Source organism: Gopherus evgoodei, chromosome 21, assembly GCF_007399415.2.
Source record: "Gopherus evgoodei ecotype Sinaloan lineage chromosome 21, rGopEvg1_v1.p, whole genome shotgun sequence".
NCBI classification, from domain to species: Eukaryota; Metazoa; Chordata; order Testudines; family Testudinidae; genus Gopherus; species Gopherus evgoodei.
In genome coordinates, this window is record NC_044342.1 from 522,995 (window position 1) to 546,216 (window position 23,222).

A 23,222-nucleotide genomic window follows, 5' to 3' on the forward strand; every position below is an offset into this window, starting at 1 on the left:
ACACGCACACACACAGAGCATTGCTCATTCTCTGCAGCAGGGGCACAGCAGGAATACACACACACACACACACACACACACACACACACACACATTGTGCACATCCCCTACAGGAGGGGGCAGCACTGATGCACGCGCGCGCACACACACACACACATACACACACACACATATTATGCTAGTCTCATCCCGTCTAGCAGGGGGGCAGCAGGGATACACACAGACATTGTGCACATCCCCTACAAGAGGGGGCAACAGTGATGCGCGCACACGCACACGCACACACACATTGTGCTGGTCTCATCCCCTCCAGCAGGGGGGCAGCAGGGACACACACACACACAGACATTGTGCACATCCCCTACAGGAGGGGGCAGCAGTGATGCGGACACACACACACACACACACACACACACACAAACACACACACACATTGTGCTGGTCTCATTTCCTCCAGCAGGGGGCAGCAGGGACACACACGTCTGCCAGTGTAATATTTCTTAGCAATTTCCTCCTTTTTGCAGGCCACAGCCATTACTGGGTCCAGGACCTCGCTATGGGTGGGTCCTTCTTCACCATTAATGGCCTCAGCTTCCTCATTTCCCACCTCTGCAGGGTCTCCCTGATTACAGGTAACACGCCTCTACCCCGCTATAACACCAATTCGGATATAACGCGGTGGAGCAGTGCTCCGGGGGGCTGGGGCTGGGCACTCCAGCGGAGCAAAGCAAGTTCGATAGAACGTGGTTTCATCTATAATGCAGTAGATTTTTTGGCTCCCGAGGACGGCGTTATTGCGGGGTAGAGGTGTCTCTCGTATTGCCCCACCTCTTCCCGCCCCCTTTGCCGGGTGTGCCGCTTCCTTGCTCCTCTCCCTTACCCCCCAGCCTCCTGCATGCCACGAAACAGCTGATGACAGCAGTTGGGAGGCGCGGGAAGGGAGGGGGAGGCGCCGATCTGCGAGGCCTGCTGGCGGGGGGGGGGCGCTTAGGGAGTTGAGGGGGAGCTGTAAGGGGGCTGGCAATGGGTGCTCAGCACCCACCATTTTTTCCCCATGGGTGCTCCAGCCCCAGAGCACCCATGGAGTCGGCACCTATGCTGGCAGGGGAGTGGGGACCAGTGAGTTAGAGCTGGGGGGGCTGGGCACCAGGACTCCTGGGTTCCATTCCCAGATGGGAGGGAAGTGGGGATTAGTGGGTTAGAGCAGGGGAGGGTGGAAGCCAGGACTCCTGGCTTCTAGTCCCCTCACTGGATAGGTCACTGGCCATGGCTGTGCCTCAGTTTCCCCTCTGCAGGCTTGTAGTGTTGTCATTTCACATGGACAAAAGTCTCAGCCACCCTCCCATAATGGCAGAGTCCGGGGAAGGGTAAACACTGTTCTGATTATCCTGCAAACCCTTGTTCGGCACGACTAGCTCATCATTCTAGTGGTATCAGCACCATCTTGCTGCCAGTGCACTGATGTTATCTATGGCTTCCTCTCTGCTTGTTGGCGTAGCCGTTTCCCCCCACCTATTTTCTGTCATCGCTGATGAAACTTCCCCCCGTGGTGCCCATGCTGTGACCCAAAGACCTCGTGATGCCAGCTGACAGAGGGATCCCCTGGGTTCACCAAAGAACCTCAGGTAAGTTATCTAGTGAAAGCCCGTACTGCATTGGTCATTGTAACCATTGCAACACGTGTGTGTGGAAAACATGGAGAGAGTTATGTAACTATGCTGAAAATGATGTTCTCTGGGTCACTCAAAAGTAATCCACATGTTCAGCGACCTGCACATCCCTCGGCCCACGCCGCTTCCAGCAGCTCCCATTGGCCCGGAGCAGCGATCTGCTGCCAGAGGGAGCCGCGATCGCCGGACCTGTGGACCTGGCAGGTAAACAAACCGGCCCGGCCCGCCAGGGGCTTTCTTTACACAAGCAGAGACCCCTGTTTGAGAGACCCTGATCTATCCCAACAGGGGGCTGTGTTATGCTATGTTGATAGTAAAGCCAAAAGCCATTACTGGCTAGTGTGTGCCATTGTTGCTGTTTTAATAATTTTGTGCATGTTGTATTGCTGCTTATGTAAAAAACCAATGGTGACCCTGGCCACCGGATCGGAGGGAGGGTGGAAACCTAAATGGTGACCCCTCCCAACAAAATGTTGCTTCAGCATCAAGGGGGGGACTGTCACACCCCAGGCCTCCCCATAGGCAGGGCCGCCCAGAGGATTCAGGGGGTCTTCGGCAGCAGGGATCCTTCCGCTCCAGGTCTTCGGGGCACTTCGGCAGCGGAACTTCTGCCGAAGACCCAGAGCGGAAGGAGCCCTCGCCGCTGAATTGTTGCCAAGACCTGGAGCGGAAGGAGCCCTCACCGCTGAATTGTCACCAAAGACCCGGAGCTGAAGGAGCCCTCGCTGCTGAATTGTCGCCAAGATCCGGAGTGGAAGGAGCCCTCACCGCTGAATTGTCGCCACGACCCGGAGTGGAAGGAGCCCTCACCGCTGAATTGTCGCCACGACCCGGAGTGGAAGGAGCCCTCGCCGCTGAATTGTCGCCACGACCCGGAGTGGAAGGAGCCCTCGCCGCTGAATTGTCGCCACGACCCGGAGTGGAAGGAGCCCTCGCCGCTGAATTGTCGCCACGACCCGGAGTGGAAGGAGCCCTCACCGCTGAATTGTCGCCACGACCCGGAGTGGAAGGAGCCCTCACCGCTGAATTGTCGCCACGACCCGGAGTGGAAGGAGCCCTCGCCGCTGAATTGTCGCCGAAGACCCGGAGCGGAAGGAGCCCTCGCCGCTGAATTGTCGCCGAAGACCCGGAGCGGAAGGAGCCCTCGCTGCTGAATTGTCGCCGAAGACCCGGAGCGGAAGGAGCCCTCGCCGCTGAATTGTCGCCGAAGACCTGGAGTGGAAGGAGCCCTCGCCGCTGAATTGTCACCGAAGACCCGGAGCGGAAGGAGCCCTCGCCGCTGAATTGTTGCCGAAGACCTGGAGTGGAAGGAGCCCTCGCCGCTGAATTGTCACTGAAGACCCGGAGCTGAAGGAGCCCTCGCCGCTGAATTGTCGCCGAAGACCCGGAGCTGAAGGAGCCCTCGCCGCTGAATTGTTGCCGAATACCTGGAGCGGAAGGAGCCCTTGCTGCTGAATTGTTGCCAAAGACCTGGAGCGGAAGAGCCCTCGCCGCTGAATTGTCACCGAAGACCTGGAGCGGAAGAAGCTCTGGGTCTTTGGCAGTGGGTCCTTCCCTAGGTCCTTCCCTAGTATTCGGTGGCACTGAAGGACCTGCTACCGAAGACCTGCCAAAAACTCTCATGGGGGCCCCTGAAAACTCTCATGGGGGCCTGGGGCAAATTGCCCTACTTGCCCCCCCTTGGGTGGCCTTGCCCGTAGGGAGTCCCCTGGGAAGGTAAATCAGCACCATATATTGCTAACGCAATGGCAAGCAGAGGATTAAAGGGGCGTAAGAGGAGAGTTTGTAGGTCCGAGAGGCTGAAGGGGGAGGAACAGAAAAGCAAAGAAGGGGTAAACTCAACCCTGCAGCAGGCGAATGCAGCCCAAAAATAAAACGCTGGCCGCCGCCCAAGGTCACTGCCCACAGCCAAGAAAAATGAGGGCCTCATATAAACAAAAAAAAGTTCGCAGCTAAACAGACCCAAAGCTGTAAATAGCCCAAACCAGTAAAGGCTCAAACCAAAAAAACCCCGTCTCTGAAGCTGGAATGTTCTGGAAAACCGGGGAGGCCGCAGCAAGCCGTAAACAAAGCACCGGAACAGAGGGCCCCAAACAAAAACAGCCCCCGAAACGCCCCAAACTTAAAACCCTCCTAAAAGCTAAAGCCCCTTGGTGAACCCAGCAGAATTCCAAAGGCCCTAGGCCCAGGACAGCACCCCTGTCCGCCTTCTCCTTCTTTTCTCCTAACCTGGCCAAGCCTGGGGAGTGCGTCTAGAAGGGCAAAGCGGGTTAGGGCCTGGGGCATTAACGCTGGCTCTCCTCCCCCAGTAACGCATGAACAGCCCCAGCGCCCTCTGCCGGCATTTTCTCGTTTTATCAATAACGCTGAACATGTACAGCCCTGGCGTGCGTGGACCTTCATCTCCTCCCCAAAACAAGCCTGCAGTGCCAGCCTAAGCAACTAACCTTCCAGGCAGATTAGGAACAAAAATTGTCACACTGGCTTCTCCTGCAGCTCCGGGAGGGGAGTAGGGACCAGTGGTTAGAGCAGAGGGCTGGGAGCCAGGACTCCTGGGGTCCAGTCTGATTCTGAGGCATCCCACACTTCAGTGCAGGGCCTGACCTTGGTAATCTCGCAAGGCCCCTCCCAGCCCTACATTTCTATTCATCTGTAAACCTGGGGCAGGGCTGTCCTCAGCCTACCCAAGCAAACCAGGGTGAGGGAGGTCAGTGAACCTACAGGAAGTGATGGAGCTGAGTCAGTGCTGGCCCCAGGGCAGCACTAGGGGCCGCTGTGCTGCTGGGAGTTGGGTGGGAGGCTCAGGAGGGGGCGCTTTCCCCTCACAATCAGCATCGGCCCCAGGGGATGCATGATGCAGGGAGCAGGTGGGTGACTCAGCACCCTAGGGCCTGTTTTCCAGCCTTCCTGCTGCAATCACATAACTCAACAGGAAGCCAGGACTCCTGGGTTCTCTCCCCAGCTCTGAGAGGGGAGGAAAAGCGGTCTAGTGAGTTAGAGCTGGGGTCTGGGGCTGGGAGCCAGGACGCCTGGGTTCTACTGCTGGTTCGGGGGGGGGGAGTGGGGTCTACTAGTTAGAGCAGGGGGGCTGGGAGCCAGGACACCTGGGTTCTACTGCCAGTTCTGTGGGGGGAGTAGGGTCTAGTGGTTAGAGCAACGGGGGCTAGGAGCCAGGACACCTGGGTTCTACTGCTGGTTCAGGGGGCGGAGTGGGGTCTACTAGTTAGAGCAGGGGGGGCTGGGAGCCAGGACACCTGGGTTCTACTGCCAGTTCTGAGGAGGGGAGTAGGGTCTAGTGGTTAGAGCAGGGGGGCTGGGAGCCAGGACACCTGGGTTCTATTGCCGGTTCGGGGGGGGAGGAGTGGGGTCTAGTAGTTAGAGCAGAGGGGGCTGGGAGCCAGGACACCTGGGTTCTACTGCCAGTTCTGTGGGGGGGGGAGTAGGGTCTAGTGGTTAGAGCAAGGGAGACTGGGAGCCAGGACACCTGGGTTCTACTGCTGGTTCTGGGGGAAGGGAGTGAGGTCTAGTGGTTAGAGCAGGGGAGGCTGGGAGCCAGACACCTGGGTTCTAGTGCTGGTCCTGGGGTGAGGGTCTAGTGGTTAGAGCAAGGGGGGCTGGGAGCCAGGATGCCTGGGTTCTCTCCCCAGCTCTGAGAGGGGAGGAAAAGGGGTGTAGTGAGTTAAAGCTGGGGTCTGGGGCCGGGAGCCAGGACGCCTGGGTTCTCTCCCCAGCTCAGGGCGTGGTGCAGATTTTAAGGATTAGGTCAGACCAGCAGGAATCCAGGGTTTCCTTCTGTCTCCAGTCTCAGCACGCCTGGCAGGGGAGTTGACAAGGGAACAGACATTCCCTGAAGCACCCAACCCGGGCTGAGGACTTAGGCGTGCCTGGCTGGAATAGCCAGGTGTGGAGTCTCGTTCTGGAACATCCGTGGGCCCTACAGTCTACGGGCAGGCCAGGGACTCTCCCGCTGGCCCCGCTGGAGTGTGTCAGCCGGGCTCCTCGGTCCCCAGAGAAGGAGTCTCAGCTTAATAGTTACAGACGCAAATGTTACCAGGTGGCCTTATTACAAGGGGCCTCCCTTCTCTCTTCATCTCTGTGCAACAAGATCAGGGGTTGCTGAGGGCTCCAAACAGCAGCAGGAAACTCCCCTGGCGAATGTTGGTGAGTCCTGCTCATTGGTACTTACAGTAATATCGGGAGGAGGGCTGGGTGGGGATGGTAGGAAAACAATCCCTTATCTTTGAAATACCATGTTGGCAGAGAGACCTGAGATCTCTGAGAAACCTCTTTAATAGGATCATTTTCCATGAGCTGGGGAGGGGAGCTCAGGGCTGGGCTAGCAGGGGGGTTGAGGGTCAGGAGTGAGGGGCACCAGCAGGATGGCGAGGGCAGGGCTGGACTGGCAGGGGGCTGCGGGTCGGGAGTGAGGGGCACTGGCAGGATGGGGAGCCCAGGGCTGGGCTAGCAGAGGGCTGCGGGTCAGGAGTGAGGGGCACCAGCAGGATGGCGAGGGCAGGGCTGGACTGGCAGGGGCTGTGGGTCGGGAGTCAGGGGAACTCGCAGGATGGCAGGGGCAGGGCTGGGCTAGGACGGGCTGCGGGTCGGGAGTGAGGGGCACCGGCAGGATGGCGGGGGCAGGGCTGGGCTAGGACAGGCTGTGGGTCGGGAGTGAGGGGCACCAGCAGGATGGCGGGGGCAGGGCTGGGCTAGGATGGGCTGTGGGTCGGGAGTGAGGGGCACCAGCAGGATGAAGGGGCAAGGCTGGGCTAGGAGGGGCTACGGGTCAGGAGTGAGGGGCACCGGCAGGATGAGAGGGCAGGGCTGGGCTAGCGGGGGCTGTGGGTCGGGAGTGAGGGGCACCGGCAGGATGGCGGGGGCAGAGCTGGGCTAGGACGGGCTGTGGGTTGGGAGTGAGGGGCACCGGCAGGATGGTGGGGGCAGGGCTGGGCTAGTGGGGGCTGTGGTCGGGAGTGAGGGGCACTGGCAGGATGGCGGGGGCAGGGCTGGGCTAGGAAGGGCTGTGGGTCAGGAGTGAGGGGCACCAGCAGGATGGCGGTGGCAGGGCTGGGCTAGGAGGGGCTGCGGGTCAGGAGGGGCACCGGCAGGATGAGGGGGCAGGGCTGGGCTAGCGGGGGCTGTGGGTCAGAAGTGAGGGGAACTGGCAGGATGGCGGGGGCAGGGCTGGGCTAGTGGGGGCTGATGGTGGGGAGTGAGGGGCACCGGCAGGATGGTGGGGGCAGGGCTGGGCTAGTGGGGGCTGTGGGTCAGAAGTGAGGGGAACTGGCAGGATGGCGGGGGCAGGGCTGGGCTAGTGGGGGCTGATGGTGGGGAGTGAGGGGCACCGGCAGGATGGTGGGGGCAGGGCTGGGCTAGTGGGGGCTGTGGGTCGGGAGTGAGGGGCACTGGCAGGATGGTGGGGGCAGGGCTGGGCTAGTGGGGGCTGTGGGTCAGAAGTGAGGGGAACTGGCAGGATGGCGGGGGCAGGGCTGGGCTAGTGGGGGCTGATGGTGGGGAGTGAGGGGCACTGGCAGGATGGTGGGGGCAGGGCTGGGCTAGTGGGGGCTGATGGTGGGGAGTGAGGGGCACTGGCAGGATGGTGGGGGCAGGGCTGGGCTAGTGGAGGCTGTTGGTCGGGAGTGAGGGGCACCGGCAGGATGATGGGGGCAGGGCTGGGCTAGTGGGGGCTGTGGGTCGGGAATGAGGGGCACTGGCAGGATGGTGGGGGCAGGGCTGGGCTAGTGGGGGCTGTGGGTCGGGAGTGAGGGGCACTGGCAGGATGGTGGGGGCAGGGCTGGGCTAGTGGAGGCTGTTGGTCGGGAGTGAGGGGCACCGGCAGGATGATGGGGGCAGGGCTGGGCTAGTGGGGGCTGTGGGTCGGGAATGAGGGGCACTGGCAGGATGGTGGGGGCAGGGCTGGGCTAGTGGGGGCTGTGGGTCGGGAGTGAGGGGCACCAGCAGGATGGCGGTGGCAGGGCTGGGCTAGGAGGGGCTGCAGGTCAGGAGTGAGGGGCACCGGCAGGATGAGGGGGCAGGGCTGGGCTAGCGGGGGCTGTGGGTCAGAAGTGAGGGGAACTGGCAGGATGGCGGGGGCAGGGCTGGGCTAGTGGGGGCTGATGGTGGGGAGTGAGGGGCACCGGCAGGATGGTGGGGGCAGGGCTGGGCTAGTGGGGGCTGTGGGTCAGAAGTGAGGGGAACTGGCAGGATGGCGGGGGCAGGGCTGGGCTAGTGGGGGCTGATGGTGGGGAGTGAGGGGCACCGGCAGGATGGTGGGGGCAGGGCTGGGCTAGTGGGGGCTGTGGGTCGGGAGTGAGGGGCACCGGCAGGATGGTGGGGGCAGGGCTGGGCTAGTGGGGGCTGTGGGTCGGGAGTGAGGGGCACTGGCAGGATGGTGGGGGCAGGGCTGGGCTAGTGGAGGCTGTTGGTCGGGAGTGAGGGGCACCGGCAGGATGATGGGGGCAGGGCTGGGCTAGTGGGGGCTGTGGGTCGGGAATGAGGGGCACTGGCAGGATGGTGGGGGCAGGGCTGGGCTAGTGGGGGCTGTGGGTCGGGAGTGAGGGGCACCACGGTGGGCTAGGAGGGGCTGCAGGTCAGGAGTGAGGGGCACCGGCAGGATGAGGGGGCAGGGCTGGGCTAGCGGGGGCTGTGGGTCGGGAGTGAGGGGCACCGGCAGGATGGCGGGGGCAGGCCTGGGCTAGTGGGGGCTGTGGGTCAGAAGTGAGGGGAACTGGCAGGATGGCAGGGGCAGGGCTGGGCTAGTGGGGGCTGTGGGTCGGGAGTGAGGGGCACTGGCAGGATAAGGGGGCAGGGCTGGACTAGCGGGGGCTGTGGGTTGGGACTGAGGGGCACTGGCAGGATAAGGGGGCAGGGCTGGGCTAGCGGGGGCTGTGGCTTGGGAGTGAGGGGCACTGGCAGGATAAGGGGACAGGGTTGGGCTAGCGGGGGCTGTGGGTCGGGAGTGAGGGGCACCGGCAGGATGGTGGGGGCAGGGCTGGGCTAGTGGGGGCTGTGGGTTGGTAGTGAGGGGCATCGGCAGGATGGTGCAGGCAGGGCTGGGCTAGTGGGGGCTGTGGGTCGGGAGTGAGGGGCACTGGCAGGATAAGGGGGCAGGGCTGGGCTAGCGGGGGCTGTGGCTTGGGAGTGAGGGGCACTGGCAGGATGGTGGGAGCAGGGCTGGGCTAGTGGGGGCTGTGGGTTGGTAGTGAGGGGCATCGGCAGGATGGTGCAGGCAGGGCTGGGCTAGTGGGGGCTGGGGGTCGGGAGTGAGGGGCACTGGCAGGATAAGGGGGCAGGGCTGGACTAGCGGGGGCTGTGGGTTGGGACTGGGGGGCAGAGGCGTGTGTAAGCTCTCAGAGCCGTCCAGTTTTTATCTCGCAGAGGGCTCCGGGGACCTTATCAGTCCCCAGCACCCATCCTGCACTGTCATCTTTTCCCTGCGGGTGTCGGGAGCGGGGCAGGGACAAGAGGAATGACAGAGTCTCCAGAAACCACTTCTTCCAGCCCTGGGCACTTCGAGGTGTGTCGCCATCCAACCCTTCCCTCCCTGGGAGCCTACGGGATCGGCTGGGGGGATCCTGCCAACCCGCCTGGCTGCTCCTCGGCCCAGCCCCATGCTCTGGGGCCCCATTACTCAGCGGCTCTAGTCCAGACGTGCCGAGCTTCCAGCCAGCCCCCGCCCGGCCATGGAGAGACTGGGCTAGGAGAGGACAGGACACGCCCGCCTGGATTGGAGGCCACCCAGTGGGTTACGTTGGGTTGGGAGTGAGGGGCACCGGCAGAGCTGGGCTGGCAGGGGGCTGCGGGTCAGGAGTGAGGGGCACTGGCAGAGTTGCGGGGGAGCCCAGGGCTGGGATAGAAGGGGGCTGCTTGGCAGGATTGAGGGGCATTGGCAGATCTGTGGGGCTTTCATTCTTTCTTTCTTTCTGGAAAATGCACTTTCTGTTTCTAATCTAACTTCCCGTACAAACCTCCTGTGTTCTTCCATCTATCCCTCAGTCTATCCCAGTGGTTCCCAAGCTGGGGTTCAGGAACCCCTGGGGAGTTGTGAAATGTTACAGGGGATTCTCGGGAAAAAAAAATCCCTAATGGCGGTCAGAGCTGTCCCTAGGGACCCCAGGCAGCACGGAGCCAGCAGCCCAGAGCCCCTGGACTTGCAGGAGCTAAGCAGATCAAAGCAAGCAGATCTATCACACTGAGGAGATTCAAACTTCAAGACTCCTTAGAAGAAACGGGAAGGGAGGTGGATATTTTTTGCTGTTTTAAAAAGTAAATAGGCAGCTAGTGTTTTAAAAATTATGATGAAGACCAAGTTTAAGGTTTGTTTTAACATGCATTGGTTGCCTGGACTGCTCAAGACCTGGATGCTTGTGTAGGAGGAACTCTTTGAGTTGGCTTCTTAAATCCCTTCCTGCTGTTCCACATCCGACACTCCCTGATGAAATGTAGGAGCCTTGTCTTAGAACAGGTTTATTCAAAGTGATACAAGCTACGAAAGTGAGATCTCAGAAGAGTGTTTCCGTTTTCATAATGTCATAGAAATGCTGTCATGATAAATAATAATGAATAATAAATAGTGTGTAATAAGCATGTCATAAAAACAAATGTTCTATTTCCAAGCTCACTGCTTTTATAACTTATACTCAGGTAAAGGAGAAAATCCCTGGGAATACTGATTTTCAGGAGGGGGTTCGCGAGACTTGACATGTTAGTGAAAGAGGTTCACAGGTTGTTAAAGTTTGGGAACCACTGATCTATCCCCATAAACACTTGTCTCTCTTTCTTCCCATCCATCCATCCCCATACACACTCTCTCTCTCTCTCTTCCCATACATCCCTTCTATCTAATCTATCTACCTACCTACCTCTCTATCACTAGATGTCACCCCCTCTGTTATATCTCAGCCCTTCTAACCTCATCTCCTCCCTCCCCCACAGGGAAATCTGTCCCGGCCCCGTGCTCGATGCAACCATGAACAGCTGCCTGCACACCTCCAGCAACGTCACCCTCCTGACGTCCTCGGTCTCCAGCGTGACCGGAATCGTTTTCCTCCTCCTGGCCGCTCTGATTGGGCTGCCGGGCAACCTCTTCGTGGTGTGGAGCATCCTGTGGAAGATGAAGCCCAGCTGCCGTTCAGTCACCTGCCTGCTGGTCCTCAACCTGGCCATGGCTGATGGGGCTATCCTCCTGCTCACACCCTTCTTCATCCTCTTCCTCACTTTCAAGACCTGGTTCTTTGGCCTCGCCGTCTGCAAAGGCGTCTACTACCTCTGTTGCGTCAACATGTATGCCAGCATCTTCATCATCATGCTCATGAGCGTGGACCGGTGCTTGGCCGTCAGCCGGCCCTACCTCTCCCAAGCCATCCGCAAGAAGCGCCTGGTGGTCAAGATCTTGGCTGCCATCTGGGCAGTGGCCATCTTGTTGGCCGTCCCGGCCTTCGTGTATCGCCAGCTGCTGTCGGACCCGTCCGGGCGGTGGGAGATCTGCGAGCCGTGCCACGCCACGCCGCGCCTGGCCATCTTCCACTTCACCATGGAGACGGTGGTGGCCTTTGTGGTGCCCTTTGCAGTCATTGTGGGCTGCTACTCCGCCATCTTGGTGCGGCTGCGGGGGCGGCGGTGGCACCGCCGGGGAGCACGGACGGGGAAGCTCATCGCCGCCGTGGTGCTTTGCTTCGCCGCCCTCTGGGTGCCCTACCATGTGGTCAACGTGCTGCAGGTGGCCTCCAACATGGCCTCGGGGAGGGCGGCGGAGAGCCTGGGCCACGCGTGGAAGGCTGGCCGGGCGGGGGCCACCGCCCTGGCCTTCCTCAGCAGCAGCATTAACCCCGTCCTCTACGTCTTCGCCGCCGGGGATCTGATCAAGACCTCAGGGGCCAAGTTCATTGCCCAGTTCTTCGAGGGGGCCTCCGGGGAGGTGCACAAGAAGTCGCCCTCCCAGAGGGACCTAGACAAGGACACAGTGGCAGGGGAGGGCATGGAGCTAAGGCAGCTTCAGGCAGGTGGGGAGGGAGCCAAGCAGGACGGGGCCATGAGCCAGTTGACACTCCCTGGATAGGATCCATACCAAGCTGCATCCCCTTAGCCCTCACTGATGCAGTACGACTTGTTCACTGCCCTGGTGGGTGCTTTCCCTTTAATGGTGGAGTTTCTCTCTGCCAGACATGGTTTCTCATGGATACTTGCTCTTTAAGAGCAGTGTTTTACTGTCAGACTCACACTCATGGACACTTTCCCTTTAAGAGCAGGGCCTCATGGACACCTCCCCTTTAATTTGCTCTTAAAGGAGAGTTTCTCACGGCCAAACATTTCTCACTGCCAGATTCTGGGCCTTGTGGATTCTTCCCCTTTAAGAGCAGAGTTTCTCACTGCCAGACTTTGGTCCTCCTGGACACTACCCCTTTAATTTGGTCTTAAAGAGGAATTTTTCTTTGCCAAACATTTCTCTCTGCCAGATTCTGGTCCTCATAGGTGCTTCCCCTTTAATTTGCTCTTAAAGGGGAATTTCTTACCGCCAAACACTGCTGCCTTACCTCCTTGTGCCCCTCCTGTGTCATGGGACACGCCCATCACAGCTGCAGTTTATCCCTGCCAGACTCCAGCCAGCATGGAGACTTGCCCTTTAAGGGTGGAATTTCTCACTGCCAGACTTTGAGCCTCAGGGAAACGTTCCCTCTAAGGATCCTTTTTCTCTCTGCCAGAGTCCAGATTTCAGGGTCACTTCCCCTCCAAAGGGCATTTAAAGGGGAATGTCTTCCCGCTGGACTCCCATTCCCAGGCTGTATTAATGGGAGCAAAGTGCTGCCCCCTTGTGGTGAAATTTGGGCATTTCGATTCCAGGGCCTAGGCTAGAAAGACAGGAAGTGCCCTGCTCCCAGGGCCCAGGCCACCGGCCCTTGCCCCATGCGGTTACCAGCTGTAGGTGCCGTGAATACAGAGCAGCACCAGTTCTGTCCAATAACCGCCTCATCCTACCGGCAGTGCAGAAGACAGGCCAGGCCAGCTCCTCTCCTGATGTAATACAAAGGTTGTTATTTGGGTAGCGCTACCCAGTCAATGTTCCTTGGGTCTCGCACCAGCTCTGGGAGGGCAGTGGGGTCTAGTGGTTAGAGCAGTAGGGGCTGGGAGCCAGGATTCCTGGGTTCTAGCCCTGACTCGGGGAGGGGAGTGGGTTAGAACACTGGGGGGGCTGGGCATCAGGACTCCTGGGTTCCATCCCTGGCTCTGCCCCTGAACTGCCATGAGTCCTTAAGCAAGAAACATCTTCGCCCTGTGCCTCAGTTTCTCCTCCCATCTCTTGTCTATTTAATTTGTAAATAAGGCAGAGGTTGGCTGTCGTTCTGAGTCTGAGCAACACTCGACACAAAGGAGGGCCCCCGATCTCGGTCAGGATCTGTGCAGCACCTGACATAACAGGGAGGCCTGATCTGACTCAGGTTTCTGCTGATAGGACTAAAAATACCATCCTTTGAATTCACGGCATGATACCATCTTGTCTCTGAACCGCAAGGCAACAAGATCTTTGCTCAGAAAGACCCGCACAAGGCAATGGGGTTAGGGTTACATACCATCAAACTCATTCTTTGGTCAGTAGATCTGCAGATAAATCAATCGTTGGTGTGTTAACCGCCCATGACTATGCTACATGGAACTAGTTGCAATAAACCACTTCACAGGTGTGGAAAATTCATCCGGCACCAAGAGTTCCTGTTCAACTTCAGGAAGTTGTGAAAAGCTTTCAAACGTTTATTAGTTGGGTTGGGTCAATGAAAGGGGGATTCGGTCCCTGCCTCTGGGAGAGGAGCAGGGGTCTAGTGGGTTGGGGGAGGAGGGGCTGGAAGCCAGGACTCCTGGGTTCTGTTGTGGCTCAGGGAGTGATGTCTAGTGGTTAGAGCTTGGGGGGACTGGGAACCAGGACTCCTGGGTTCTGTCCTGGCTCGGTTGGGGGTGGGGGAGGCTGGGAGTCAGGACTCTGGGGTCCAATCTGCTTTTGAGGCATCGCAAATGGCTGGATTCGGTGACCTCTCAAGGTCCCTCCCTGCCCCACTTTTCTGCGCTTTTGGAAATGTGCAGGGCTGGGCTTTCCTCAGCCCACCCCAGCACACAGGGTGAAGTAGGTCACGGAGTGCTGTGGGAAGTGACAGAGCTGATGCAGCTGAACAAGTGGGTTTTTTACCCACAAAAGCTTATGGCCCCCAAAAATCTGTTAGTCTTCAAAGTGCCACCGGATGTCTCGTTGAGCTGATTCAGAGCTGGCAGTCGGTGTTAACCCCAGTGCATTGCTAGGGGGCGCTGTGCTGCAGGGAGCAGGATTGGGGGCTCACTAAGGGGCACTTTCCCCACAATCAGTGCATTGCTACGGGGTGCTGTGCTGCAGGGAGTGGGGGCGCAGTAGGGGGCGCTCTCCCCTGGCAGTCAGTGCTGACCCCTGTGCAGCACTAGGGGGCGCTGTGCTGCAGGGAGTGGGGGCTCAGTAGGGGGCGCTCTCCCCTGGCAGTCAGTGCTGACCCCTGTGCGGCACTAGGGGGCGCTGTGCTGCAGGGAGTGGGGGCGCAGTAGGGGGCGCTGTCCCCTGGCAGTCAGTGCTGACCCCTGTGCGGTACTAGGGGGCGCTGTGCTGCAGGGAGTGGGGGCGCAGTAGGTGGGGCGCTCTCTCCTGGCAGTCAGTGCTGACCCCTGTGCGGCACTAGGGGGCGCTGTGCTGCAGGGAGTGGGGGCGCAGTAGGGAGTGCTCTCCCCTGGCAGTCAGTGCTGACCCCTGTGCGGCACTAGGGGGCGCTGTGCTGCAGGGAGTGGGGGCGCAGTAGGAGGCTCTCTCACCTGGCAGTCAGTGCTGACCCCTGTGCGGCACTAGGGGGCGCTGTGCTGCAGGGAGTGGGGGCGCAGTAGGGGGGCGCTCTCCCTTAGCAGTCAGTGCTGACCCCTGTGCGGCACTAGGGGGCGCTGTGCTGCAGGGAGTGGGGGCACAGTAGGGGGCGCTCTCCCCTGGCAGTCAGTGCTGACCCCTGTGCGGCACTAGGGGGCACTGTGCTGCAGGGAGTGGGGGCTCAGTAGGGGGCGCTCTCCCCTGGCAGTCAGTGCTGACCCCTGTGCGGCACTAGGGGGCGCTGTGCTGCAGAGAGTGGGGGCGCAGTAGGGGGCGCTCCCCCCTGGCAGTCAGTGCTGACCCCTGTGTAGCACTAGGGGGCGCTGTGCTGCAGGGAGTGGGGGCACAGTAGGGGGCGCTCTCCCCTGGCAGTCAGTGCTGACCTCTGTGCGGCACTAGGGGGCGCTGTGCTGCAGGGAGTGGGGGCGCAGTAGGGGGGCGCTCTCCCCTGGCAGTCAGTGCTGACCCCTGTGTGGCACTAGGGGGCGCTGTGCTGCAGGGAGTGGGGGCTCAGTAGGGGGCGCTCTCCCCTGGCAGTCAGTCCTGACCCATGTGCGGCACTAGGGGGCGCTGTGCTGCAGGGAGTGGGAGTGCAGTAGGTGGGGCGCTCTCTCCTGGCAGTCAGTGCTGACCCCTGTGCAGCACTAGGGGGCGCTGTGCTGCAGGGAGTGGGGGCTCAGTAGGGGGCGCTCTCCCCTGGCAGTCAGTGCTGACCCCTGTGCGGCACTAGGGGGCGCTGTGCTGCAGGGAGTGGGGGCGCAGTAGGTGACGCTCTCCCCTGGCAGTCAGTGCTGACCCCTGTGCGGCACTAGGGGGCGCTGTGCTGCAGGGAGTGGGGGCTCAGTAGGAGGCTCTCTCCCCTGGCAGTCAGTGCTGACCCCTGTGCGGCACTAGGGGGCGCTGTGCTGCAGGGAGTGGGGGCGCAGTAGGGGGGCGCTCTCCCTTAGCAGTCAGTGCTGACCCCTGTGCGGCACTAGGGGGCGCTGTGCTGCAGGGAGTGGGGGCGCAGTAGGGGACGCTCCCCCCTGGCAGTCAGTGCTGACCCCTGTGTGGCACTAGGGGGCGCTGTGCTGCAGGGAGTGGGAGCGCAGTAGGGGGGCGCTCTCCCCTGGCAGTCAGTGCTGACCCCTGTGTAGCACTAGGGGGCGCTGTGCTGCAGAGAGTGGGGGCTCAGTAGGAGGCTCTCTCCCCTGGCAGTCAGTGCTGACCCCTGTGCGGCACTAGGGGGCGCTGTGCTGCAGGGAGTGGGGGCTCAGTAGGGGGCGCTCTCCCCTGGCAGTCAGTGCTGACCCCTGTGCGGCACTAGGGGGCGCTGTGCTGCAGAGAGTGGGGGCTCAGTAGGAGGCTCTCTCCCCTGGCAGTCAGTGTTGACCCCTGTGTGGCACTAGGGGGCGCTGTGCTGCAGGGAGTGGGGGCTCAGTAGGGGGCGCTCTCCCCTGGCAGTCAGTCCTGACCCATGTGCGGCACTAGGGGGCGCTGTGCTGCAGGGAGTGGGAGTGCAGTAGGTGGGGCGCTCTCTCCTGGCAGTCAGTGCTGACCCCTGTGCAGCACTAGGGGGCGCTGTGCTGCAGGGAGTGGGGGCGCAGTAGGTGACGCTCTCCCCTGGCAGTCAGTGCTGACCCCTGTGCGGCACTAGGGGGCGCTGTGCTGCAGGGAGTGGGGGCGCAGTAGGGGGCGCTCTCCCCTGGCAGTCAGTGCTGACCCCTGTGTGGCACTAGGGGGCGCTGTGCTGCAGGGAGTGGGGGCGCAGTAGGAGGCTCTCTCCCCTGGCAGTCAGTGCTGACCCCTGTGCGGCACTAGGGGGTACTGTGCTGCAGGGAGTGGGGGCGCAGTAGGGAGGCGCTCTCCCCTGGCAGTCAGTGCTGACCCCTGTGTGGCACTAGGGGGCGCTGTGCTGCAGGGAGTGGGGGCGCAGTAGGTGGCTCTCTCCCCTGGCAGTCAGTGCTGACCCCTGTGCGGCACTAGGGGGCGCTGTGCTGCAGGGAGTGGGGGCTCAGTAGGGGGGCGCTCTCCCCTGGCAGTCAGTGCTGACCCCTGTGTGGCACTAGGGGGCGCTGTGCTGCAGGGAGTGGGGGCGCAGTAGGGGTCGCTCTCCCCTGGCAGTCAGTGCTGACCCCTGTGTGGCACTAGGGGGTGCTGTAGTGCAGGGAGGGGGCTCTCGCCCTATAGTCGTTGCAGGGTGTGTGACTCAACACAAGGTGTGATCATCATGTGGGGATCTGTTCTCCAGCATCAGGGCTGGGGTCATTTCACTCCCCGATCCAGTCCAGGGCCGGGGAGGTGTGTTGGGGGGAGGAGGACAGAGGTTTCCAGCTTCCCTTTCGCCTCCCTCCCAATGGGCTCCACTCTGGGGAAGTGGGGAGGGGAAGCAGAGCCGGACACCTGGGTCCCAAGAAGCCTGGTCCCTTCTCCCCTCCACCTAGGGTGACCCCACGTCCTGCTAGTGGGGGGCTTTGTCTTCTACAACTGTCCCCTCCTGACCCTGAAAACAAAGTGTCCCCATCTTCCCCACTTGTTTTTAGGTCGCCTCCCCCGAGCCACCCAGGTCTCAGCGGGGCGGATCTGCCTGTGGGTTACCCAACACTGCTGAAGCTTCCGCTGGATGCTTGTACCCGCTGACTCAGCCCCCTCGGAGCAGCCAGACGGCTGGGGTGGCTCTGGGAGACGCCCGACAGCTGACGCGGCTGGAGGAAGAAGGTCCTAAGGATTAACCGTAAGCATCAGTTCATGCCAAGTTGTGGGGATGACCAGGCTGGGCTAGCTGGATTCTGTGCATCGGGAATGAGGGGCACCTGCCAGAACTGAGGGGGAGTCCAGGGCTGGGCCAGCAGGGGTCAGGAGTGGGGGGCACCTGCCAAAGCTGGGGGGGCAGGGCTGGGCCAGCAGAGGGCTGTGGTTCGGGAGTGAGTGGCACTGGCAGAGCTGGGGGGGCAGGACTGGGCTAGCAGAGGGCTGTGGTTCGGGAGTGAGTGGCACTGGCAGAGCTGGGGGGGCAGGACTGGGCTAGCAGAGGGCTGTGGTTTGGGAGTGAGGTGCACTGGCAGAACTGGGGGGGCAGGGCTGGGCTAGCAGAGGGCTGCGGTTCGGGAGTGAGGGGCACTGGCAGAGCTTGGGGGGGCAGGACTGGGCTAGCAGGGGGCTGTGGTTCAGGAGTGAGGGGCACTGGCAGAGCTGGGGGGGCGGGCTGGGCTAGCAGGGGGCTGTGGTTCAGGAGTGAGGGGCACTGGCAGAGCTGTGGGGGCAGGACTGGGCTAGCAGGGGGCTGTGGTTTGGGAGTGAGGGGCACTGGCAGAGCTGGGTGGGGGCAGGCCTGGGCCAGCAGGGGCTGTGGGTCAGGAGTGAGAGGCACCTGCCAAAACTGGGGGGAGCCCAGGGCTGGGCCAGCAGGGGCCTGCGGGTCAGGAGTGAGGGGCACCTGCCAGAAATGGGGGGAGCCCAGGGCTGGGCCAGCAGGGGTCAGGAGTGGGGGGCACCTGCCAGAGTTGGGGGGGCAGGACTGGCCTAGCAGGGGCCTGTGGTTTGGGAGTTAGGGGCACTGGCAGGGCTGCGGGGAGGGGGCAGGACTGGGTTAGCAGAGGGCTGCGGGTCGGCAGCAGGGCTGGGGGGTGTATGTGGGGGAACCACAGCATCTAAGTCAGTGGGGGTGGAGGGCAGCCGGGTCACTGGGTCCTGTGATGCTGCCAAACTCCTGCCAGCCCTATTGCCCTCCAGCGCCCTGGTCAGCTCTTTCACTGGGAGGTGTCTCCCTCTCCCACCTCCCTGCAATCTTCCCCCCTTTTGCTGTGAAATGACGGGTGGAATTAGCCCCGAACGGTGCAAGTGCAGGGAGGAAGTTGCCCCATCAGCAACCCACATTGTCCGCAGGAAACCATACACCTCTTCCCGCCATGAGAGCCACCCGTCCATCCCCCCCGCCACTGCTAGAGCCAAGGGGAACTCGGCGCGGGTAGATAGGTAGGTAGATAGATAGAGGGGGTGGTTGGGGATAGATAGATAGAGGGGGTGGTTGGGGATGGATAGATAGATAGAGGGGGTGGCTGGGGATGGATAGATAGATAGAGGGGGTGGCTGGGGATAGATAGATAGAGGAGGTGGGTGGGGATGAATAGATAGATAGATGGAGGGGGTGGGTGTATTTGGGGCTAAATAGATGAGTGGGAGTGGATGGAGGTGGATAGATGTACACGAGGATGGATAGACAACGGGGTGGGTGGATGTGGAGACAGACGGGGTTAGGTGGGGATTGATATGTTTGGAGTAGATGGCAGAATGGATGGATGTGCGTAGAGATGGCTAGACAGAAGGAAGTGGGGAGCCGGATGGATGTGGGGGGGATGGATAGAAAGAGGCATGTGGAGGGATGGAAGGTGTGTATGGGAGGCTAGAGAGGTATGTATGGAGATGGATACATATGGCTGGGATGGAGTGATGTATGTGGCAGTTGGAGGGGGTGCATATGGGGATTGATAGGGGTGCTTATGGGGCTGGATACAGCAGCATGAGGGATGAAGGGTGTGTATGGGGTGGCTAACAGAGGAGTGTGGGAAAATTGAGGGGTGTGTATGGGGGGATGGAGGGGTGTGAATTGGGATGGATAGAGGAATTGGGGGGATGGAGGAGTGTAGGTGGGGGATGGATAGACAGAGGAGTGGGGGGATGATGGGGTGTATAGGTGGATGGAGGGGTGCATATGGCAATGAATAGACAGAGGAGTCGGGGGGATGGAGGGGTGTAAGTGGGGGATTGAGGGGTGTGAATGGGGATGGCTAGACAGAGGAGTGTGGGGAGATTGGGGTATGGAGGGCTGCATATGGGGATGAATAGCCAGAGGAGCAGGGGGACAAAGGTGTGTATAGGTGAATGGAGGGGTGTGAATGGCGATGGATAGAGGAGTGGGGGGATAGAGCGGTGTATGTGAGGGGGATGAAGGGGTGCTTATGGGGATGGATAGACAGGAGTGAGGGGAGATGGAGGGGTGTGTACGGGGGGATGCATATGGGTAGAGCGGTGTGGGGGATGGAGGTCTGTATTTGGGATTATGGAAACTGAGGCAGAAGAAGCCCTATAAGTCCTTACTGTAGTTCTCACTCACCTTCCTGTCCTCCAGACCCTTCTGTCGCCCCAATGAACAACGCCACCTTCAACGCCACCGCCCAGCCGGGCGCGTTGCCCCCGTTGCCCGGCGCCAAGCTAGGGCTGACCGTGCTCTCCTTGGCCTTCATCCTGGGCTTCCCGGGCAACGTCTTCGTGGTGTGGAGCGCTCTCTGTCGTGTCCAGAAGAGGACGATCACCTGCCTCCTCATCCTCCACCTGGCCGTGGCCGACTGTGCCGTGCTGCTCACTTCCCCTTTCTTCCTTCGGCTCCTGAGCGCCGGGAAGTGGGAGTTCGGCCCCGTGGTCTGCCAGCTGTGCCACTATGTCTGCGGTGTCAGCATGTACGCCAGCATCTCGCTCATCACCCTTATGAGCCTGGACCGCTGCTTAGCTGTCACTATGCCCTTCATCTCCCAGAAGATCCGGACGGCCATGGTGGTCAGGTCCTTGGTCTTGGCCATCTGGATGGTCTCTTTCCTCCTTGCCGTGCCGATCATTTTCTACCGCAAGCTGGTGCTTAGGGGCAGGCACCTTCTCTGTGACTTGTCCCATCCCAGCATTGGCCACCTTGTCTTCCACAACCTTTTTGAGACCCTGACCGGCTTTGTGCTGCCCTTTGCTGCCATCATTTGGAGCTACTGCGTCATCGGGCGCAGGCTGCAGGACACCCGCTTCCGGAGGAAGCGCCGCACCAACCGGCTCATTGTGCTGATTGTGGCCGCCTTCGCCCTTTTCTGGCTGCCCTTCCACGTGGTGAACATCCTAGATGTGGCTGGGGCGCTGACCCACTCCAAGGGACTCATCATGGCCGGGAAGATGGCCCGGCCCACCCTGACGGCCCTGGCTTTCTTCAGCAGCAGCGTCAACCCCATCCTCTATGCCTTCACCGGTGGTGCCTTGATCAAGTCAGCCGGCATAGGCTTCATGGCCAAGCTCTTTGAGGGGACAGCCTCAGAGATGTCCAGCACGCGGCAGGGGACGGGGCGGACCATCCAGCGACGTGAGGAGGCCAAGTTGGAGATGGTGCAGGATGGGAAGCCAGAGAGCATCACCCTTTCCACCAACCCGCTGGAATAGCCCTCGGCCATGTGGGACAGGCACTCCGACAATCCCACTGCATCCACCAACACCCTGGACTAGCACTAAGGCACGTGGGACAGGAGCTGCAACAATCCCACCTCATCCACCAACACCCTGGACTAGCCCTGGGACCATGTGGGATGGGAACTCCCCAAAATCCCACCACATCCATCAACACCCTGGGTTTGCCCTGTGTCCGCGTGGAACAAGAATAGGAAAAATCTTCCTGGGAGGCCCAGAAGATGGTGCAAGGCCCCAGCTGACTCCTTCATGGAGTGATGGTGAAACTATCAAGAATTTGCTGGGACACTGCTCACTTGCTTCGTATTTGGGGGTTGTCCTGGTCTGAACAACCTGCCCGCAACACCCATTTTTCCCTTCCTCACTGGCTGCGACTTTGTGGGAAAAAACCCAGGCTCCAATATCTCCACCTTGACATCACCAGGAACTGGCCCAGCTACACAAGGAGAATAATTAGACTTTGTGTAAATATGGAAAAGAGACTCGAGCCTGAATGGGAGTGAAGGTGCTGCCATTGTTCTGTGGAGATGAAGTGGCCTGTCTGCTCAGGTGATGGGGAAGTGAAAGTTGGAGGGGTAGAGAATGGTTGAGGAACAGAGGCAGGTGGTGGGGGAAGAGACGGAGAGAAACAGGGTGAGGGCAAGAGGGATGGAGGGAACATTGAGAGGCTGAGGCTGGGCGAGTCCATGTCTTCAGGAAGTTACAAGAGGTGCTTGAGGCTGCACTGACTCCCACCCGAGAGCAGGGCCCCCATTGTGCCAGGCACTGCACAAACCCACAGTGAGACAGCCCCTGCTTCTAGGAACTAGCAGTGTAAATGGGCAAAGACAGGATTATTATCCCTATTTTGCAAATGGGGAAACTGAGGCATGTGGGAGGTGCAGCGACTTGTCCAAGGTGATATAGGGAGTCTAGGGCAGAGCAAGGAACAGCATGCGGGTGTCTAGGGACCCAGTCCAGGGGCCTGAACCACAAGAACATCCTTCCCCAAATCTATTTTCACAGCCAGATACAAAGGGAATCTGGGAGTTCACCAGGGAGCTTTCCTAGCTCCCATCTGAGGTGTGGGGTTGGCTGCTCCCAGTGGCCAGCTAGGGTACGACAAGCCATCGTTCCACAGTGACGCCACTAGGAGCAGCTATTTTAAGCTTGGGCACCTGCTCTGAGCCAGCGTAGTAAGTATGCGAGTCAACCCCGCTAGGGGGCGCCAGGCCAGCTCAGAGCCAGCCCCGACTGGGCGGGGGGACGACCAGCTGGCGTAGTGGGTGGGGAATGGGACACACGGCCCGTCCCCGCTAGGGGGCACCAGGCCAGCTCAGAGCCAGCCCCGACTGGGCGGGGGGACGACCGGCTGGCGTAGCGGGTGGGGAATGGGACACACGGCCCGTCCCCGCTAGGGGGCGCCAGGCCAGCTCAGAGCCAGCCCCGACTGGGCGGGGGGACGACCGGCTGGCGTAGCGGGTGGGGAATGGGACACACGGCCCGTCCCCGCTAGGGGGCGCCAGGCCAGCTGAGAGCCAGCCCCGACTGGGCGGGGGGACGACCGGCTGGTGTAGTGGGTGGGGAATGGGACACACGGCCCGTCCCCGCTAGGGGGCGCTGGCTCCAACCCAACCCCTCAGCAGGCGAATTCACCTCTGTGTTATTTTGCTTGATTAAAGGAGTTTCTGTGTAGCCTGTTACCGGGGCTGGCCCAGGGAAGCTGTGAATCCTTCACACCTGCCGTAGCGTTCTCGTTGGTTCTGGTGGCCTGAGCCATTAGCCCCACTTGCCCCTGCTGCTGCCCCCTGCTGGAGGAATTGAGCCCTGCTGTGTGATGTGTGTGGGTTTGTCCTGCTGCAGGGGATCAGACCTGCAGAGAGAGAGAGAGAGAGAAAGAGAGTGAGTGTGTGTGTGTGTGTGTCTGTGTCCCTGCCACCCCTTGCTTGCGGGGGGGCGGGGGAGAGGGACCTGCTCAGTGTGTGTGCGGCGAGTAACAAAAAGCCACAGAGACACTGTTTACAAATCAGTAATGCTGCATATTCCTACGTGACCTTAAATAGAATAATTACAGCCACAAACAACTCCGTGAAAAGACCATTACCAAAGTCAGTTTTGCACAGGCCCCTGAATTTGGGCATTTCCTCCCTTGGGCGTGCTCAGCTTTGTAACCTTAATAATATTCTTTTAATGTAGCTTGTGTGGGTGATTTCCTGGGTTTTTACAAAAGCGAACTGGAAAAATAAAAACCCACAGAGAAATCCTCTCATGTGCTGGTATACTGACACCCACATGGCTTCTCAGCAGGGCTGAAATCACTGGATCCACCACACAGAGTGGCAGAATAACTGGTAGCAGTAGTAGGTTGTCATCCTCTATGTGGTCCTGCACTCGAGGGGAACGAGCGTGGGTTGCACAGCTGTTTGTTCCTGTGCCAGTGCCTCGTCTGCACTCAATCTCCCCACCCCAGCTCCCAGCCCCCTCACCCCCATCTCCCACTTTCCATTTCTCTCCCT

At 60.5% G+C, this 23,222-nt stretch overlaps 2 protein-coding genes across 7 annotated transcripts; both read left to right on the forward strand.

Annotated features, from left to right (window-relative positions):
• The first annotated feature begins 1,558 nt into the window (after positions 1-1,558).
• Positions 1,559-17,122, forward strand: LTB4R2 (leukotriene B4 receptor 2). Of its 5 annotated transcripts, XR_003997403.1 has the most exons (3): positions 9,048-9,407; positions 10,602-12,693; positions 17,055-17,122. XR_003997403.1 is itself a non-coding variant. In XM_030539770.1 (2 exons), exon 2 carries the CDS (start codon positions 10,636-10,638, stop codon positions 11,722-11,724), a length of 1,089 nt encoding a protein of 362 aa, XP_030395630.1. In that variant the 5' UTR covers positions 1,559-1,625; positions 10,602-10,635; the 3' UTR covers positions 11,725-12,808. The 5 variants fall into 5 exon arrangements, 4 of the variants coding, with proteins under 4 accessions (XP_030395630.1, XP_030395631.1, XP_030395627.1 ...); XM_030539770.1 differs by lacking the exons at positions 9,048-9,407; positions 17,055-17,122 and adding an exon at positions 1,559-1,625 and having other exon boundaries at positions 10,602-12,808; XM_030539771.1 differs by lacking the exons at positions 9,048-9,407; positions 17,055-17,122 and adding an exon at positions 5,772-5,831 and having other exon boundaries at positions 10,602-12,808.
• A 33-nt stretch (positions 17,123-17,155) lies between these two features.
• LTB4R (leukotriene B4 receptor) lies at positions 17,156-23,160 on the forward strand. Of its 2 annotated transcripts, none has more exons than XM_030539772.1 (2): positions 17,156-17,245; positions 19,640-22,609. In XM_030539772.1, the coding sequence occupies exon 2, from the start codon at positions 19,657-19,659 to the stop codon at positions 20,701-20,703; it is 1,047 nt and encodes a 348-aa protein (XP_030395632.1). In that variant the 5' UTR covers positions 17,156-17,245; positions 19,640-19,656; the 3' UTR covers positions 20,704-22,609. The 2 variants fall into 2 exon arrangements, with proteins under 2 accessions (XP_030395632.1, XP_030395633.1); XM_030539773.1 differs by lacking the exon at positions 17,156-17,245 and adding an exon at positions 18,416-18,486 and having other exon boundaries at positions 19,640-23,160.
• The last annotated feature ends 62 nt before the right edge of the window (positions 23,161-23,222 follow it).

What these genes read in the sequence shown, in the direction of transcription:
- LTB4R2 (XM_030539767.1), top strand. Translation starts at nt 9,136, where the DNA reads ATGACAGAGTCTCCAGAAACCACTTCTTCCAGCCCTGGGCACTTCGAG. An exon ending in CCTGGATTGGAGGCCACCCA is followed by an intron (nt 9,408 to 10,601) that starts GTGGGTTACGTT and finishes CCTCCCCCACAG; the next exon opens with GGAAATCTGTCCCGGCCCCG.
- LTB4R (XM_030539772.1), top strand. Translation starts at nt 19,657, where the DNA reads ATGAACAACGCCACCTTCAACGCCACCGCCCAGCCGGGCGCGTTGCCC.